This window comes from Balaenoptera acutorostrata, chromosome 15, assembly GCF_949987535.1.
Source record: "Balaenoptera acutorostrata chromosome 15, mBalAcu1.1, whole genome shotgun sequence".
NCBI lineage: Eukaryota > Metazoa > Chordata > Mammalia > Artiodactyla > Balaenopteridae > Balaenoptera > Balaenoptera acutorostrata.
Genome location: NC_080078.1, coordinates 16,448,813 through 16,467,123, shown reverse-complemented (window position 1 = coordinate 16,467,123; position 18,311 = coordinate 16,448,813). Strand labels below are relative to the sequence as shown.

Below are 18,311 nucleotides of genomic sequence, written 5' to 3'. Positions count from 1 at the left end.
TTTTATTGAAGTCGCAGTTTGGGTGAAGTGGGGCGGGGCTGGGAGAGTTAGGGGATGGGAGGGAAGCTCTGGCTCGCTATGTGGGCCGAGGCGGATTGGGGCGGAGCCAAGGCGGGGTCGGGGCGGAGCCAAAGGCGGGGCTACACACTCCAGGATTGGGAGAACCTGCTAGCCCGCTAACCCCTTGCAAGGGCGGGCCTTACAGGTTTGGGCTCCGGGATTAAGCGCCGGGCAACCTGGGGCTCGAGGATTGGACAAGATACGAACTGAAGGCGGAGGCGTGGTAAAGTAGGGTCCGGGCAGGGGTCTCAGAGAGCGTCCGACTGCTCGCCCTGAGCCTGGCTCTGCCGCATCTGGGCCTGCATCTTCTCCAGCATCTCTTGCATGCGGCGCAGCTGTGCGGGGCAAGATTGCAGGCGGTGGGACTGGGCAAGGCCAGAAAGGGACTTCGAAGAGGATTTGGGGCCTTGATCTGGGGGAAAGCGAGGTGCTTGCTCACCTCTTCGTCTTTCTCGCGGATCAGCTTCTCCGTGTCGGCCAGAGGCAGCATGGGCAGCGGGATCTCTGTGGCGCTCTGGCGGGAGAGCTTACTAGGGGGTGGGGGAAAGGGACAGGAATCAAAGTCGAGAACCGTGGTTGTGAGTCACTGCCGCGAGGCAGGGCCTGGGGTTTGGCGGGACCATGTCCTTCAGGTTAGGGCCATAAGCAAAGTGGGTGGGGAAAGAAAGGCTCCGGGAGAGGAGTCTAGAAGGTGAAGGCGGGGGTCATGGATGGTGAGCGCGGAGCCTTGGAAGCACCTAGGAGTCAGCTCTGGCTCTCACCTACGGCTGGCTCGATCACGCGCCCCAGGCCGGGCCAGGCTCTGTAGGCAGCGCGCCCGGTAGCCCTCGTAGAGCAGATCATGTGTCACCTCCTTCAGGTCCTGCAGGTGTGTCTGCACTAGCATCCGTCGCAGGTTCAGGAAATCGCAGTGATGTGGGTTCTCCACTGGGGGGCGGACAGGCGAGAGTCGGGGAGCTTGGGTCGGGTCTGCTGCCCAAGGACCCCTCTTTTGACTTTTAGGACCCCCGGGACCAGAACTCTCCCCAACTTCACCTGTTGGGTGCGGTTGACTCGGAGGCGTCCTGGGCTCCCTGCTGGCCTCAGAATGCGTTCCTGGCCTTACTCACCCTCCACGGTGCCCCAGGAGTAGCGGCGTCCCCTCACCGGTCGGGTCCCGCCGTCCCTCACTACTTCGCAGGAACCGACGACGGCGAAAGGGATGCTTTCCTAGAGGGCAGGAGTCAGCGATCACCGTTGGCCCCCTTTGGACAGAAACCTCTTTCTCAGCTCCCACCTCCACATCCGCCTCCCCTGGCTTCTCTGCCCCTTCCTCCTTTGCCTCTGCACCTTCATCTCCGCATCCTGCCTCTTGAAGACTTCATCCTCATCAGAGTCACAATCGGGGAACTGGTAGATATTGATCTCCTCCTCCTGCAACTGTTCCCGGATCTTGGAGGAGACAGATGCAGAGACGGTGAGAAACACAGAGACTGTGAACCACAGACATTGCATGACCAGAGACAGTGAGATATAGATACAGACACGGGGTGGAAGAGACAGAGAGGAAGACGTGAAAGACAGAGATGGTGAAAGATGGACATACGGGATGACTGAAAACGAAATCTCAAACGAGAGACAGAGACGTAGATGGTGAAAAACTGAGACAGTTACCCTAATGGGAAGTTTTGAAGATGAGCAGACACCAAAAGACCAGGAGAGAGAGGCATAAGCGGAAACAGTGGGAAAGGGCTCTGAAGACACAGGGGGGTGGGAAGGTGGGGGGGGGCAGTCAGCATCCTGGGGCCAGAAGGATAACATTGGTCATTATGTCTACACCCCTGGCCTCAGACAGGCCTTAGCCAAGCATCCAGCCCAGGGATTCTATTCCGAACCTCCAGAGACATGGCTTCCTTAGGCAGCTTATGACCCACCTTCCTCAGAAACTTTCTTCCACAGTCTAGCCTGACACATCACGCTCCAAAAGGGCTACCCCAAGATCAAAGAAGTCAAAGCTGAGTTCGATTTTGATCATGACTTTTGGCTTCATGTGAGGCCAAATGTCAGAGGCCACCACACACCTTCTGCTTGAGGGCCTGTGTTTCCTTAGGCATCAGGGCATCTGCTTTGCCAATGACTGGGATAATGTTGACCTTCTCATGCACCGCCCGGAGGAAGGCCACATCTAGGGGCCGGAGCCTGCACCCAGGGATTGGTCAGGGCTCAGTTTCAGGGCACAGAGACACTCCCCCTCCAGCCCTCCCCAAATGTCCCAACTCCCCAGGGTGCCCCTCGGACCCCCGGCCAAAGGGTGAGATGAAGTAGAGGCAGCAGTGGACACGGGAATCCTGGATGTTCTTCCTGTTCAGGCCACTCTCATCCTGAAGATACTGCTCAAATTGCTCCTCAATGAAGCGCACCACGGGCAGCCAGCTGGGGTGTGGGGAGAGAGCGGAAAGTCAGAGAACAGGGACCACAGCACAGGAAAGGGGACAAGGCTAGCCAGGACTGTGGGTGTGGGAAGTAGTTTCTTTGGCTCCAACCAAAGACATCAGAGGAAACTGGCAGGTGAGATGTTGGGAAGCACAGGGCACTTTGGGCCACAAGGCCACCAGAAACAGGCCCCACCTTTGGCGGGGGGTGGGGGCTAGGGCAGGGCAGACCAGCCCTGAATCTGACCCCTCAGTCTCCACAGAGTAGCCACATTGGGAAGCTGAGCCCCAGGTCCTCCCCCATTCCTCACCAGTCTGAACAGTCCACTGAGTCCCCAAAGCCAGGTGTGTCCACCAGGGTCAGCTTCACCTTAATACCCCCCTCCTCGATCTCCACGCCCCGGCGCTCGATGGTCAGTGTTTGTGTCAAGCGAGCTATGAGGATGGGGAGAGGTCAGGGAGCTGGGTAGGGGCCTGAGGCAGGACTAATTTCCTTTCTCAGACTCACAGTTGCCTCCACCCATTTTTCAGGGGAGGAGAGTGAGTCTCGGAGAAAAGCAGTGAGCCGCCTGAGTCCCCCAGAACGTCATGGGAAACCCAGAGGGAAAGGAAGAGAGTGCAGTCTAGGGACATGGGAGGAGGGGGTCAGAGTGCCTGGAGAGCACGGTGGGGAGGGGGTCTTACCCCTGGCCTCTGGGACTTGCCGATCCTCATAGAGGTTGGTGAGAAATAGGCTGTTGATGAGGGTAGATTTTCCCAGGCCTGACTCCCCTGTGGACAAGACAGGCCCAACTGGTCAGGTGAGGAAACAGCCAAGGTCTCTTGAGGACCCCTTGCCAGGCCGCTCTCCAAAACCCCCAGACCTGCCACCATGAGTGTGAAGTCAAACCCCTTCTTGACGGACTTGCGATGCAGCTGGTTGGGGAGGGCGGCGAAACCCACATACTCCTTGTCCTGTTGGCAGGGGATGGACAATACGAGGCTGCTGGGGGCAGCAGGCAGGGCCCCCAGGATAACCTGATCTCAGAGGCTAGGAGAAGTCAGCCTATTGTGGGTTGACCTGGCTAACCTGGGGGTTGGGGACTGGGGGCAGAGATACCTGGATTCCTGGGCATAAAGACTCACCATGGCCCCGATAGCTGTCGCTGCACCTGCTGTCTCTCCCCACTTCCTCTGGTGGGGCAGGAAGTTGAGGGTGGCAAACAAGGGGGCGGGCAATGTAGGAAGCTGAGATGCTCAAATTGGCCCAGAGAGGTGGGAAAAGCCGAGACCAAGAACAGCGGTGGTCCTCAATTCATGGATACCTTTGCCCATAACCCCAATAGGAAGCTTCAACCCCTCTGTTCTCTGTACACCTTTATTCCAAGCCCCATTGTAACCCCATCACCCTGGTGGGAGGTAGGGTGTAAGCAGAGAGGAAGGAAGTGGGTTGGTCTCTCTAGCAAGTGAGATGAAGGCTTTGACAGAGATGGTTAAAAAAAAAAGTTCCAAGGAGTGGACCAAAAGCCGTAACAAAGATTGAGGGTGGGAGGGGCCATCAATTTTCCTCGCCAGCTCATACACTGGATTCTTAAAAGGACTTCAGGTCTTTGGACACCACAGCCAGAGAGACTGTCCTTCAGAATCCTGGCCAAGGCACTCCCCTGCTTGAAACCCTTCATGGGCTTCCCAGTGATCTCAGAATCAAGTCTGAGTCCTGACTTGGCAGCCAAAGCCTCCCCCATCTGACCTCATCACCCCATCTTTCACTCACCCTTACTGAGTGCCCATATCCTAGCCTCTGTGTATATTGAACTTTACCTTCTTCTGCACCAGGTGAACTCCTCTTTACCCTTCTAGGGTTTGATTCAAAGGGCTCTTCCTCCTCTATGAAACCTTCCCCACCCACCCCAGGCAGAGTCATTTTCCATCCTCTGGACTCCCCAGCACCTTTCACAGGCCCCTCCAATGCCCACCTTTGCTTATCTGGCTGTCTCTTCTACTCCCGGCTGAGATTTCTGAGGACAGGGACCATGTCTTCCTAATTTCTATATCCCTGGTGTCTTGCACAGGGCCTGGAACAAAGAAGGTGCTAATAAATAATATACTAGACAAATGAATGCATGAGAGAGTGAGTGATTGAAGTTAGTCCAGGACAAAGGCTGGCAGGCTGCAGAACTTGTAAAAGGAGCTTGGCTTTGGAGTCAGAAAGAACTTCCCAAAACTCAGCTCTCCCACTTACTGTGTGACCTTGGGCAAGTCATTTGCCCTCTCTGAACTCCATTTTTTTCATAGTAAGATGAAATACACACATTTATATTTTGTTATCAGGACTCAGAGTGGTTTAGGATGACATGGGCTTTGGAGTTAATCAGTTATGTATACAATATACTATATATATATATATATATATATATATACACACACACACACACACACACACACACACACACACATACCCTAGCTTTAGCATTTATGAACTGAGTCACCTCTCTGAACCTTTAAAGCGAGTCCGCTTAGTATGACCTATAAGGCCTTGCTCAATCTGGATCCTGCCTATTGCTCCAACCCCATTTTCTTTCTCTATTCTTCATGGTTCTATTTATTATTTCCCATTTAGCCCCTGTTATGGACTGAATTGTGTCCCCCTACTCCCCACTTCATGTGTTGGAGCCCTAACCCCCAACGTGACTATATTTGGAGGTAAGACCTTTAAGGAGGAAATTAAGGTTAAATGAGGCCAGAAGGGTGGGGCCCTGATTCTATAGGTCTGGTGTCCTTATAAGAAGGGACACCAGCAATCTCTCTCTGCGCATGCACAAAGGAAAGGCCATGTGAGGACAGAGTGAGAAGGTGGCTGTCTGCAACCCAAGAAAAGAGGCCACACCAGAAACCAACCCTGCTGGCATTTTGATCTTGGACTTCCAGTCTCCAGAACTATGAGAAAATAAACATCTGTTGATTAAGACTAGTCTGCGGTGCTCTGTTATACCACCTCATAGCTCACTCATTTCCTCTCCTCAGCCTAAGGCAACCACTCTAATGTGCTTAATGTGTAATTTTTTAGTTTGTACACATTTTGAAAAATGTGCAGTGCATAGTACATGTTTACACAAATAGCTATATATGTATATATTAATATGTATTTCTGTTTGTTAATTTTTTTCAATCAGCACTATCTTTTAAGATCCATCCATGCTACCACCTTTTCCTTACTTCAACCTCATTTCTAGTACTGCTACCTTCATGTAACCTTGGAAAAATCACTTCTCTGGGCCTTACTTTCCTCATCTACCATATGGGATTGGATGCTCCCACCACACTGAATTCACAGAAGTTGTTCAAGTTTCATGATTATAAAGACATATAGTAATTAAGAGCCGTGTGACCTTGGGCATCTTTAACCTTTCAGTGACTTCGTTTCTGTATCTGTTAAATAATGCCATTAATAATTTCACTTCATAGGGGCATGATGAGGATTACATATCTAACACATATAAAGTTCTTAGCAGTGCCTGGCATAAAAGATGAGCTCACACATAACGCTAGTTATTGCTATTACATGAGCTGATGGGTGCAACAGTGCCACTAGCTCCAATCTAGTGACTGCTCTTCTGGATTAGTTGCTGAGAATCCAGACAGCGTGAATCAGCCAGGGTTGCCGCCCTCTGGGGAGACGGAGACAGCCACAAGCAAGTGTGACACACAGCACTGGTGCTAAAAATGTAGTGTAATAAGGAGATAAACAGAGTACTTTGAGAAGCCAAGGGAAGGGATAATTATACCCTTCCCCCTGCACTACAACCCTTCCCCTTGCATTTCTCACCAGGCTGAGCAGCCCTACCATCCTAGTTAAAACTCTGAACTCCTTCCTTTGCTCTCCACAAGTATATCCAATTGGTTTCCAAGTCCTTTCTATCGATGAGAAAAATTGGCCCCTCCTCTCTACACCCTTCACTGTCTTGCCCCTGCCCTGGGTTCAGACTCTAATCAACTCTTCTCTGAATTATTCAATAATATTTAAGAAAATAACATGCACACACCTGTCAGAATGGCTATCATCAAAAAGACCACAAATAACAAATGTTGGCAAGATGTGGAGAAAAGGGAACCCCTGTACACTGTTGGTGGAAATGTAAATTGGTGTAGCCAATGTGGAAAACAGTATGAAGGTTCTGCAAACAACTAAAAATAGAACTACCATATGATCCAGCAATAGCACTCCTGGGTATATATCCGAAGAAAACGAAAACACTAATTCAAAAAGATACGTGCACCCCAATGTTCATAGCAGCAGTGTTTACAATAGCCAAGATATGGAAGCAACCTAAGTGTCCATCAACAGATGAATGGATAAAGACGATGTGGTACTATATATACATATATAAAATATATATACATATATATATACATACACAAACACACACACACGCAATGGAATACTACCTACTCAGCCATAAAAATGAATGAAATTTTGCCATTTGCAACAATATGGATGAACTTGGAGGGTATTATGTTTAGTGAAATAAGTCAGACAAAGACAAATACTATATATTATCGCTTATATATGGAATATAAAAAATAAAAAATAACTATCAAATACAACAAAACAGAAACAGACTCACACATCTAGAGAATAAACTAGTGGGGAGAGAGAAAGGAGAAGGGCAAGATAGGGCTGAGAGATTAAGAGGTACAAACTAAAATAAGCTACAAGGATATATTGTACAGCACAGGAAATACAGCCAATTTATAATAACTATAAATGCAGTATAATCTTTAAAAATTGTGAATCACTGGGACTTCCCTGGTGGTCCAGTGGTAAAGAATCCGCCTTCCAATGCAGGGGACATGGGTTTGATCCCTGTTTGGGGAGATAAGATCCCACATGCCTCGGGGGAACTAAGCCCACGCGCCACAACTATTGAGCCCTCGTGCCTCAACGAGAGAGCCCACGTGCCGCAAACTACAGAGCCCACGTACTCTGGAGCCTGCGCGCCATAACTAGAGAGAGAAAACCTGCACGCCACAACTAGAGAGAAGCCTAAGCGCCACAAAGAAGAGACCGCACGCCGCAATGAAAGATCCCACACGTCTCAACAAAGATCCCATGTGCCGCAACTAAGACCCAACGCAGCCAAAAAGATAAGGAAAATAAATAAAATAAATATTTACAAAAAAATTGTGAATCACTATGTTGTACACCTGAAACTTACATAATATTGTAAATCAACTATACCTCAATAAAAAAAAGAAAAAAAGAAAAAATGGCATTTATATTCATTTATTTACTGTATAACCAATACATATTCTCATGGAAAAATTAGCAAATGCAAATGGTTAGAAAAATTTACATCTAATATCATTCCATGATATATCCTCATTTTGATTTTCATCCTTCTAGATTTTCTCATATGCCTATACATATGAATAAATATATATTCACAAAACTAGGATAACATAACTTTGGAAACCTGTTTTTCTCACTTTATATGTTATGTCTATGATCATAAATACACATCTACATTATCATTTTTCTAGATGCTTAGTATTCAGGCTGATTCCCATTCTTCCCTGTGATAAACAACGCTGAGCTGGGATGACTCTGTTTATGGTGCTATCATTGTGCACTTGTCCAACCATTTCCTCGGGCCTCATTTCTATAAGGAGAATTACTGAGTCAAAGGAAGTCACATATTTAAGGCATTTGTGCATACTAATAAATGCCCTCAGAAAAGGCTCTTGGCTTGGTTAAGTGCAGAGATGATATGAATTAGCAGTGACACAATATTCTATTTACATGCTTATTAACTCCAACAAATTATGCCCAATCATTCCTGTGATAAGGTTTGGGGCCTGTTTGTAGAAAGGAAGATCCCACCTTGAGTTTCCTATGGGGCAGTGAATGGTAGACAGCAGTCTTTCCATTTAATAATCATCTGGATTAGTTCTTTTTCATCTCTCCATCATATCTTCATAGCTACCTATGGCCCTACCAGACGTCCCTGGAAGGGTTTCTGTGTCTTTAGACCTGAGTTCAGGTTCAGACCCAATAACTCCAGGCTTTGTCTTCTCAAAGTCAGAGCTAGCTCTCCAAGTGAGTATGGCATGCGGGCTGGCCAGCCTTTGGGGGTTTCCTCCAAGAGGGGCTGGCTCTTTGCCATTTTGGTACCCTCTTACCTCTGTTTCCCAGCACATGTGCCTGGCACATATTGGACCCCCGGGAAATGTTCATGGAACAGATGATTAATTTACCATCTCATCTGCAGCTTCCACTACTTTCCTATTATGTAAACTTTTGACACATTAAAACAGAACTATTATCTATCTTCCTCTTTGAGGATAGATATTAATCATCTTTGGATCCCAAGCTTCTAGCACATAGTAGGTTTTCAATTAGTATGTGGGCCATTGTTCATTTCATTCCCTCTGCCTGGAGTTCTTCATTTTAGGCCCACTTCAGCCAGGCTCTGGACTTGGCTGAAATCTTACCTGTCCTGAAAGGATCAGCTCAAAAATGCCACCTTCTTCCTTGGTTACTTCAGCCCAAAGAGTAATAACTGATATTTTTTACTAAGTACTTTACACCTCAACCATTCAAATTAAGTATTATCCCCATTTTACAGTTCAGGAAACAGAAGTAACTTCCCCACCCAAGGTTAAATGGGAGCAAATGACAAGGTCAGGAATCAAACTCTGCATGAATGAACTTAAAGACAGTGTCTACAGCCACTAAACTCTACAGGTCTCTCTCTCTCTGTACTACATTCCTATCACATCTTTATTAGGTCGGTGTACAATCTGTCACATCATCTGTATGTCTCCATGTTCTACTGAGTAGAGAGAGCTCCCTGAGGGATTTCTTTGTATTTCCAGGGTCTAGACTTATGGTTGATGATCCGTAAGTATGTGTTGATTGATTTGTGCTCCATCTTTATCCGTGTCTAACATTCATGCATACCAGGTACACAAAACCACACAGATTCATTCCCACAAATGAGAACTCTTCCTACTATCTTGAATCGGTGAACGTAACTCTCTCACGCCCTTAGAGTTCTTATTTATCATGATTTGTGTGCTTGCCCCTTTAAACTGGTAGCACCCCAAGGACAACTCTTTTTTTTTTTTTTTTAAAGGATTTTCTTATTTATTTATTTATTTATTTATTTATTTTTGGCTGTGTTGGGTCTTCGGTTCGTGCGAGGGCTTTCTCCAGTTGCGGCAAGCGGGGGCCACTCTTCATCGCGGTGCGGGGACCGCTCTTCATCGCGGTGCGCGGGCCTTTCTCTATCGCGGCCCCTCCCGTCGCGGGGCACAGGCTCCAGACGCGCAGGCTCAGCAATTGTGGCTCACGGGCCCAGCTGCTCCGTGGCATGTGGGATCTTCCCAGACCAGGGCTCGAACCCGTGTCCCCTGCATTAGCAGGCAGATTCTCAACCACTGCGCCACCAGGGAAGCCCCCAAGGACAACTCTTAACACGTTTCATCTCTTTGTCAAACTCTTGACATAGCACTGATATGCTAATAAATGTTAATTAATATACAAACCTTGGTCACCCCTCTCCATCATTAGATGGGTTGCAGACACTTACAGGCACCCCACCCCCTCCTCAAAGGCAACCTTGCCCAGAGTACAGATACTGGGGATCACACCCCTGGGACCACTGGAACACAGCCCCAGCCAGGGCCCCACCAAGCTGGGAAACAGGGTTTAATGTTTTAGCCTCTCCCTGGGCTCCCTTGGTAGGGCTGTAGACCTGTCCCTAGTCTCCCCATGGCCTCTTTCTTTGTGTCCCTGTTTCTCTTTGTCTCTGCCTGTTTCACTCTTCGTTCCTCTGCCTCTGTTTCTCTCCAGGTTCCCTGCCTTTTCTTGTAGTTCTTCCGACTCTGCTTCAACGACTTTATGTCTCTCTTATCTGTTTCTACATGTGTTTGTGTCTGGCGGCCAATCTTTTGCTCCTGTGTTTTTGGTCTGCTGCAGTCTCTGTCTCTCTGCCTTTGCATCCTCTCTGATTCAGGGCTCTTAGGTTACGACTCCGGATCCAGGTCTGTGTCCATCGGCCTGCTTCTCCTCAGCATTTATCTGGCGTCTGCCACTAGCTCCCGCTACTGCCTCGGTCTCCCCCAGCCCAGCCCCCACGCGCGGCCCTCGGCCTCGCCGATCGGCCCCGCTTTGTTTCCCGTGTCTCGGCGCCCCGCCCCCGCCCCATCTGGGGTCTCCGCCGCCCTCTGCCGCCCTTTGTCTGCCTTGGTCTTTCCCCCACCCCTTTCCCTGGGTCTGCCTTGGGATCTCTCTTTGTCTCTCCGGGCCGGGGTGGCTGGCGCTGTCGGCCAGCTCCGGAGGTCGGCGCGGGTGGCCCGACACAGCGACAATTAGCAAGTCTTCGGCCCACCACATCCAGCTCCAGCCCAGGAGGCACACGGTTAATACCACCGAGTTCGGGCAACTGTCCTCGGCTCAGAGTAGCCCTCTCCGCGGCACGCGGCTGCCCGCCGGCCACCGAGCTCTGGAGGACGCGGGCAGCCCCCACAAGCGTGCAGCTCCTCCAAGGTCCTAGAGCGGCCGGGTGCCGCCCGGCGCTTCCGCTTCCCGTCCCCGCCCCCGGCGGCCGCCCCAGGGGAACGCCTGGGACTGAGCCCCCCTCCCCGTTTGGCGCCGAGCCCGCATCCCCGAGCCGTCGGCGGCGCGGTCACCGGAGCCCCGCCGAGGAGCTCCGGAGGGCGCCGGGGTGGCGGAGGCGGCTGCTGCAGCGGCTGCGGCGGGAGGAGAAGGGGAGCGGCTGCGCGCCGGAAGGAGCAGCAGGTGCAGGGGCGGCTGGCGGCGCGGGCGGGGATCACCGGGAGCCGCGCCCCGCACCTCGGACCCGAACGCTGCCCGGTGCCCGTGCCGGCCAGCAGAGGGCAGGGCGCCGCCGTCCGCACATGGCTGTGTGACCGTGAAATTGTGTCTGTCCCCTTGCTCAGGGCGGCGTGCCAGCGATGGAGCGCTCGGTGGGGCCCTGGGGCGCGGATCTCCGTGGCTCAGAGGACAGGGAGCAGCTGAGAGGCACCCGCACAGGTGAGGGCCAAAGCGGTGCACCGCCGTGGGTAGGTAATGGCTGGGTGGGGACCCCGGTGCTGGGCTCTGCCTGGCCCAGACCCAGAAAAATCGGACATGAACTGTGCTTCCTGGGGTGGGGGCGGGGGGCGGGCGGGGAGGAGGGGAGCAAAAGCCGAGGGACGGAGCCAGTGTTTCTGAGCACCTACTATGCGCCAGGCCTTGAGGGGCATCATTTCAAGGACTCCCTCCCCGTCCCCGACAGTGATCAGCAGGCTTGCTGCCTCTGCCCTACTTCAGGCCTCATTCTGTCTCATCCTGGCAATTGCAGCAGCCTCCCCTCAGCCCTTTTCTCTCCAGTGATGCACTGTGCAGCCACATTGATCTAAGTCCAGATCTAATCCTGTCTCCCTTAACAAAAACCTTCCCTAGCTCCCTTCTGCTACTAATTAAAAGCCTTAGTCTAGTGTTCAATCTAGATCTTACATGCTTAATCTAGTCTCAGCATCCCTTTCCATGGTTTACTCTTTTCTCTGCTGTGAAAGCCCAGCCCTGTCTCTTTATTTCCTCTCTCTCGTGACAGCACAGTTATTCTGAGCCTGCAATTATAATTTTTTGTGCCTTATTTTATCTCTCCTACCCATCCTGAGGGACAGGTGTGTGTCTGGATCCTCTCAGGTACACACAAGATGATTGAAGTAATAAGTTACAGACTGGGCTAATATAAAAAAGATATAATGTAATTAGCAAATACCAGGCTTTCCAAATAGAGGCAGTGTAATGTAGGGCTTAACACAGACTTGAGAATCAGACAGACCTGAGTTAGAAACCTGGTTTTGCTACTTTATAACTTTGAGCAAGTGACTTAAATTCTCGGAGTCTCCATGTTGGTAAAATGGGGGTAGTTAACAGTATTACCTCATAGGATTGTTTGCAAGGATTCAGTAATGCTTGGTTAAGTTATTGGCACATGTGAAGGGCACGGTAAAAGGAAGTTACTGTTACTGAGAGGCACAGACAATAATAAGTGCTTCAGAAATTCAGAGGAGAGAGAGCAAGAGAGATCCTTGCAACCACAGATGGTCAAGGACGCCTTTCTGGGGAGGTTGCTATCAAAGATAGGGGCTGAGCCAAAGGGCAGGGTCTACAACTCCTTTTTCTTTCCCCAGGTCTAGGGAGTGAGAACGTGGAGATTTCTCAGCCAGATGAGTTTGAACATGCCCCACAGGAGGATGACTTGGGGTTCAAGGAAGAGGAAGATTTGGTCCCAGGTCATGAAGTAGGAAATGCCTCTCTCAAACCCGAAGGCATTCAGACCTGGGATGACTTGTGGGTCCAGAGAGTGGGACCTGGGAAACCACAGGCCCGGGACAGAGGCCCTCGGCTCCTGGGAGAACCACGCTGGGGCCAGGCTAGTGATCGGGCTGCCGTGTGCGGCGAGTGTGGCAAGAGCTTTCGGCAGATGTCAGATCTGGTGAAACACCAGCGAACCCACACAGGGGAGAAGCCCTACAAGTGCGGGGTCTGTGGCAAGGGCTTTGGCGATAGCTCTGCCCGCATCAAACACCAGCGAACTCATAGTGGTGAAAAGCCCTACAGAGCCCGGCCACCAGCCCAGGGCCCCCCAAAGATTCCTCGGTCCAGGATCCCTGCTGGTGAGCGCCCCACCATCTGTGGTGAGTGCGGCAAGAGCTTCCGGCAGAGCTCTGACCTGGTGAAACACCAGCGGACACACACGGGCGAGAAGCCCTACAAGTGCGGGGTCTGTGGCAAGGGCTTTGGCGACAGTTCTGCCCGCATAAAGCACCAGCGGACACACCGGGGGGAGCAGCCCCCCCGGCCCGTGGTGCCCCGACGGCAGCCATCTCGAGCAGCCACGGCAGCCGCACAGGGACCTAAGGCCCAGGACAAGCCATACATCTGCACCGACTGTGGCAAAAGATTTGTGCTCAGCTGCAGCCTCCTGAGCCACCAGCGCAGTCACCTGGGGCCCAAGCCTTTTGGCTGTGATGTGTGTGGAAAGGAGTTTGCCAGGGGCTCAGATCTGGTGAAGCACCTGCGGGTGCACACAGGAGAGAAGCCTTACCTCTGCCCCGAGTGTGGCAAGGGCTTCGCTGACAGCTCTGCCCGGGTCAAGCACCTCCGCACCCACAGTGGCGAGAGGCCTCATGCCTGTCCGGAGTGTGCCCGCACCTTCAGCCTCAGCTCCACCCTTTTCCGCCACCGCCTCACTCACGCGGAGCCCCAGGACTTCAGCTTCCCAGGCTACCCCCTCGCCCCCCTGATCCCCAGCCCACCCCCCAGCTCAAGCCCACCCCCACCTCCCCTCGGCACCAGCCCCCCGCTGACGCCTCGAAGCCCTTCGCACTCGGGTGATGGCCCTTTCGGCCTGCCTGGCTTGGAGCCGGAGCCTGGGGGCCCACAGGCTGGGGAGCCGCCTCCACCGCTGGCGGGTGACAAGCCCCACAAGTGCCCTGAGTGTGGCAAGGGTTTCCGCCGAAGCTCGGACCTGGTGAAACACCATCGTGTACACACGGGGGAAAAACCCTACCTCTGCCCTGAATGCGGCAAGGGTTTTGCTGACAGCTCCGCCCGAGTCAAGCACCTCCGCACCCACCGTGGTGAACGGGCTCGGCCACCGCCACCATCCACTCTCCTGAGGCCACACAACCCCCCTGGCCCAGCACCCACGGCCCCTCGATCCCGAGTCCGGGCTCAGCCCTCTGGGCCCAGCCAGCCCCACGTGTGTGGCTTCTGTGGGAAGGAGTTTCCCCGGAGCTCAGATCTAGTCAAACATAGGCGCACACACACCGGGGAGAAGCCATACAAGTGTGCAGAGTGTGGCAAGGGGTTTGGTGACAGTTCTGCCCGCATCAAGCACCAGCGTGGGCACCTGGTCTTGAGGCCCTTTGGGACAGGGGATGGTCAGGCAAGGCCCCTCAAAGAGGAGCCACCAACGGGACTGGAATGATGGGGTCCAGGGAGGGTGGAGGCCCAGGAGACCAAAGGGGGGGGTATCTGCCGCTTAAGCAGAGAAGACAGGGCCTGGGAGGCGGTGGGAGGGAGAAGGAGGGGAAGAAACAAATGGGAGAAAGGAGTGGATAGATAGCAATAGAGATTTGGAGACAATGACCTTGAAGCTCAGGAAACTCCTGGCTGGGCTCAGTCAGGACCTTGCCAGTGTGGTTTATACCCCCAGCTTCTAGAACACTGCCTAGTATACAGTAGGCAATAAATATTTGTTGATGAATAAACTGACCTTAGCCTGAGGGCCCTTAAAGAACTCTAAATTCCTGCTGCCTCTTAACCTGTAAATTGACCCCTCCCAACCTTGCCCCTGAGAGACCAGCACCCTGAACCAGGGTTTGTTAGACCTATGAGCTGCAACAATGAGACTTCTGAGGTTTAGGGTGACAGAGTGAGGCAGGGCCATCTTGACCACCCTACTGATGGTGAGAGTATTGTTGTGAGGCAGGCAGTACCCAGCCTCAGGCCGCTGGACGTGGTCTTAGCCAGGAAGAGGACACTTGGAGAGGCCAGACCTATCTGCCCTGGAGAAGCCCAAACTGCCCTGACACCTGGACACGGCAGAATAGGTCAGAGACAGCAGTAAGAGCAGTCATCTGCCCTGGATGCTAAGCCCAGGTCCTGGTGGACGGCAGCAGAGATACACTGGGAGAAGGGCAGTACAGGGGTGAGGAGAAGCCAGGGAAGCACCAAGGCCTGACAGCCACATCTCCATGTGTCTCGCCAATAAACTGCTTCTTGTCTGAGGCGTGGACTCGTGTGTGCGTGTGTGCGTGGTGAGGGGTGAAAAAGGTGCCGAAGGGTCACCACAGGCAAAACCCACAAGCCATGTTGTAAACTTGCTCTTTTTGAGCCCTGTCAAAGAAGTTGGGTTGTCATAGCTGCTTTTTAGCTCTGACAACGGGTTAAGAAAACGGCCACCAGGCCTGTCAGCTGATGCCTCAGACCTGAGTTCTGGCTGCCCATGGCAGCCACCTACGCCACAGGCTCGAGCGCGACCCTTAAAAGGAAAAACACTCGGTGGGGGGTGGGGGGGCGGGTGTTCTGTGAGCGCTGTTGCTATGGCGACAGGTACTGGGAGAAAAGTGGCCGGCAGGAATTGGTACCAGCTCAGAAGACCCCGACACTGATGTTCTGCCTTCTGGGAAACCCCACCTCCCTGCGACCCTTTTTTTATTTGTCGAGAAACAGGTCATTTGGCTGCATAGCCCAAAGGCAGGGCAAAGGGGATGTCTCTATCCCCCAGAAAAGGCAACCGTATTTCCCAGCCACCCATGCGTCATTAGGTGCAGGACTCCAACTCCTAGCTTTTTCCGAGGAGGGCGCCAATAGGGAGGAAGGGGAAAAGGGAACTGACCTGATTGGCCAGGGACAAAAAAGACTAGGGCGGTTCACCCATCTAAGAAATGAAGTACAAGACTCCCTACAACTTCGCTGGCTTGGCGTCTCAGCTAATTTACGTGCGGGAACGGTCCCCGGGTAGAAGCTCTCGCGACATCTTAACCGTCGGCCGGGCTTCCTTAGAAACCAATGAAAGCTTGCTGCAGCGCGGCTCCTCCCGGTCCTCGCACCCCTGCCAAGTTGTTAAACAGATTCGAAATCCCAGAATTTTGAGTTCAGGCCTGGAGTTCTCAGCGGCTTCTGTCCTTAAGTGCACACAAACACCCATAGACCTGAATGGAGGCCTTTGGGGCTTTGGGAAGATCCTCCCTGCTGGTTGCCGTGTCTCACCTCCCTACCAGGTCGGCCTCCAAGCTAGTCTGCAGTGAACTTTGTAAAATCTGACTTCACTCCCCTATTAAAAACCCTGCCGGGAGCTTCCCTGGTGGCGCAGTGGTTAGGAATCCGCCTGCCAATGCAGGGGACACGGGTTCGTGCCCCGGTCCGGGAGGATCCCACATGCCGCGGAGCGGCTAGGCCCGTGAGCCACAACTACTGAGCCTGCGCGTCTGGAGCCTGTGCTCCGCAACGGGAGAGGCTGCGACAGTGAGGCCCGCGCAACGCGATGAAGAGTGGCCCCCGCTCTCCGCAACTGGAGAAAGCCCTTGCACAGAAACGAAGACCCAACACAGCCAAAAGTAAATAAATAGATAAATAAATTTAAAACAAAACAAAAATAAAACCCTGCCGTATATGCGCATGTCCTCTCTATAAAACTTAACTCCTTAGATGGCATTCAAGGCCTTCCACTTGTGTGGTTTCAGACCCGTGCCTCTTAAATATTCTGTTTTTGTAACTTGGAATGCCCCCCTTCCCAACGTGTTAACCTATCCAAACACCTCAAGTGTTACTTCCTCCCAGAAGCCTTCCCTAAACCTCCAGCCTGGGTTAGAACCCCCTTCATCTGATGTGTTAAGCTCCCTTAACACATCTAGAGCTTCTTTAGGATAAAGAGACACTCAACAGCATTACCTACTGTGTGCTGGGTACTGGGCATAGAAAGATGAATAAGACAAAGTTTCTGCCCTCAGTTTCTACGCAGAAGCTAGACATTGAACAAATATTTTCAAGCGTGGTAAAGACTATGCAGGAAGCAGGCATGCAGGAGAGACTCCCACATGATTCAATGCCTCTCCAAAGAAGTGGCAATTATGTTAAGACGTAAAGAATGATTTGGAACAAGCCAAGAAAGGAGGAGGTGGGAGATGGGATGGCGGATGGCGTGTTCTATGCACCAGTCCTTGGGATTCAAGAACTCAAGTAAACTTCTAGTGAGGCTGAAGGCAAATAGTGAAATGCAGAATAGTGAGAAGTAAGATAAAGACTTCCAAATTCAACTTTCTACCTCCCAGTCCTAAAAGGGGCCTGGCACACAATAAGGCTCACTCAATACTTTGGTGAACGATGTCCTTGGAACATGATGTGCTCTTCACGAGAGTTTACAGTCCCACAAACTGCTACCTCTTTGTCCATCTGGTAAACTCCCACTCATCTCTGAAGGTCCTTTACGTTTATCTCTTTGGTGAGGCCTGCACCCAATATCCACTCCCTTCCAGGGAGTTGCCAGAACACCTATTGTTTCCTTTTCATATGTATATAATATATATATCATATACATATATATTTTAAAATCACCTTTACTAGACTGAGATTCTCAAGAACAAGAACTAGCTCTGATTCCAGACAGATACTTGTACATGTTCCTCCTTTTGCAAGCATCTGTTCCAAAGTCCTCCCACAGTAGGAGGACCTTCCAGTAGGGACTTTCGCTGCTCCTAGCTGAGTCTCCTCACTGATTCTCTGAATTAGAGGAAGCACGCCTTGCCTTTTGCTAGAGTTCCAGCCATAATCTGGCCCTGCCTGCCTCTTCTCCAACTCCCACACTACATTTCCATTAACTCACTTGGCTCCAGCCACACAAGCCTTCTTTCTTTTCCTCAAACATGCCAAGCTTAATCTCACCTTAAAGTCTCTGTAGTTCTGTCTGGAACATTCTTCGTCTAGATTTTCAAATGGCTAACTTTTTCTCATCATTCAAGTTTCATCTCATATATTATATCCTAAGAGATGCCTTCCCTGCCCACATTAAAGAAGCTCCCAACCATAGCCACTCCCTGTTGCATCATCTGGCCCTATTTCCTTCTTACACCTATCCTTATCTGAAATTATCTTATTTACTTGTTGACATTTTTTACACCTTGAGAAGTGCCATGGTAGCTAAGATTTTTGTCTGTTTTGTTCACTACTGCATCTCCAATATCGAGAATGGTGCCAGGTACATAGTAGGGTTCAATAAATATTTGATGAGAGAATTAACACAATCAAAGTGGCTTTCGGGATCCTGAGGGTGAGTATCA

The 18,311-nt window shown here is 51.4% G+C and overlaps 2 protein-coding genes across 2 annotated transcripts; one reads left to right on the top strand and one right to left on the bottom strand.

The window, feature by feature from the left end:
* Positions 1–86: 86 nt before the first annotated feature.
* Positions 87–3,785, bottom strand: SEPTIN1 (septin 1). The gene is made up of 12 exons (XM_057528863.1): positions 3,776–3,785; positions 3,597–3,706; positions 3,335–3,425; positions 3,156–3,242; positions 2,783–2,906; positions 2,338–2,472; positions 2,121–2,238; positions 1,390–1,491; positions 1,170–1,269; positions 822–987; positions 500–590; positions 87–395 (listed from the first exon to the last, which is right to left on the bottom strand). Exons 1-12 carry the CDS (start codon positions 3,783–3,785, stop codon positions 309–311), a joined length of 1,221 nt encoding a protein of 406 aa, XP_057384846.1. The 3' UTR covers positions 87–308.
* Positions 3,786–11,047: 7,262 nt separating this feature from the next.
* Positions 11,048–15,260, top strand: ZNF48 (zinc finger protein 48). The gene is made up of 3 exons (XM_057528312.1): positions 11,048–11,253; positions 11,415–11,508; positions 12,657–15,260. Exons 2-3 carry the CDS (start codon positions 11,430–11,432, stop codon positions 14,456–14,458), a joined length of 1,881 nt encoding a protein of 626 aa, XP_057384295.1. The 5' UTR covers positions 11,048–11,253; positions 11,415–11,429; the 3' UTR covers positions 14,459–15,260.
* The last annotated feature ends 3,051 nt before the right edge of the window (positions 15,261–18,311 follow it).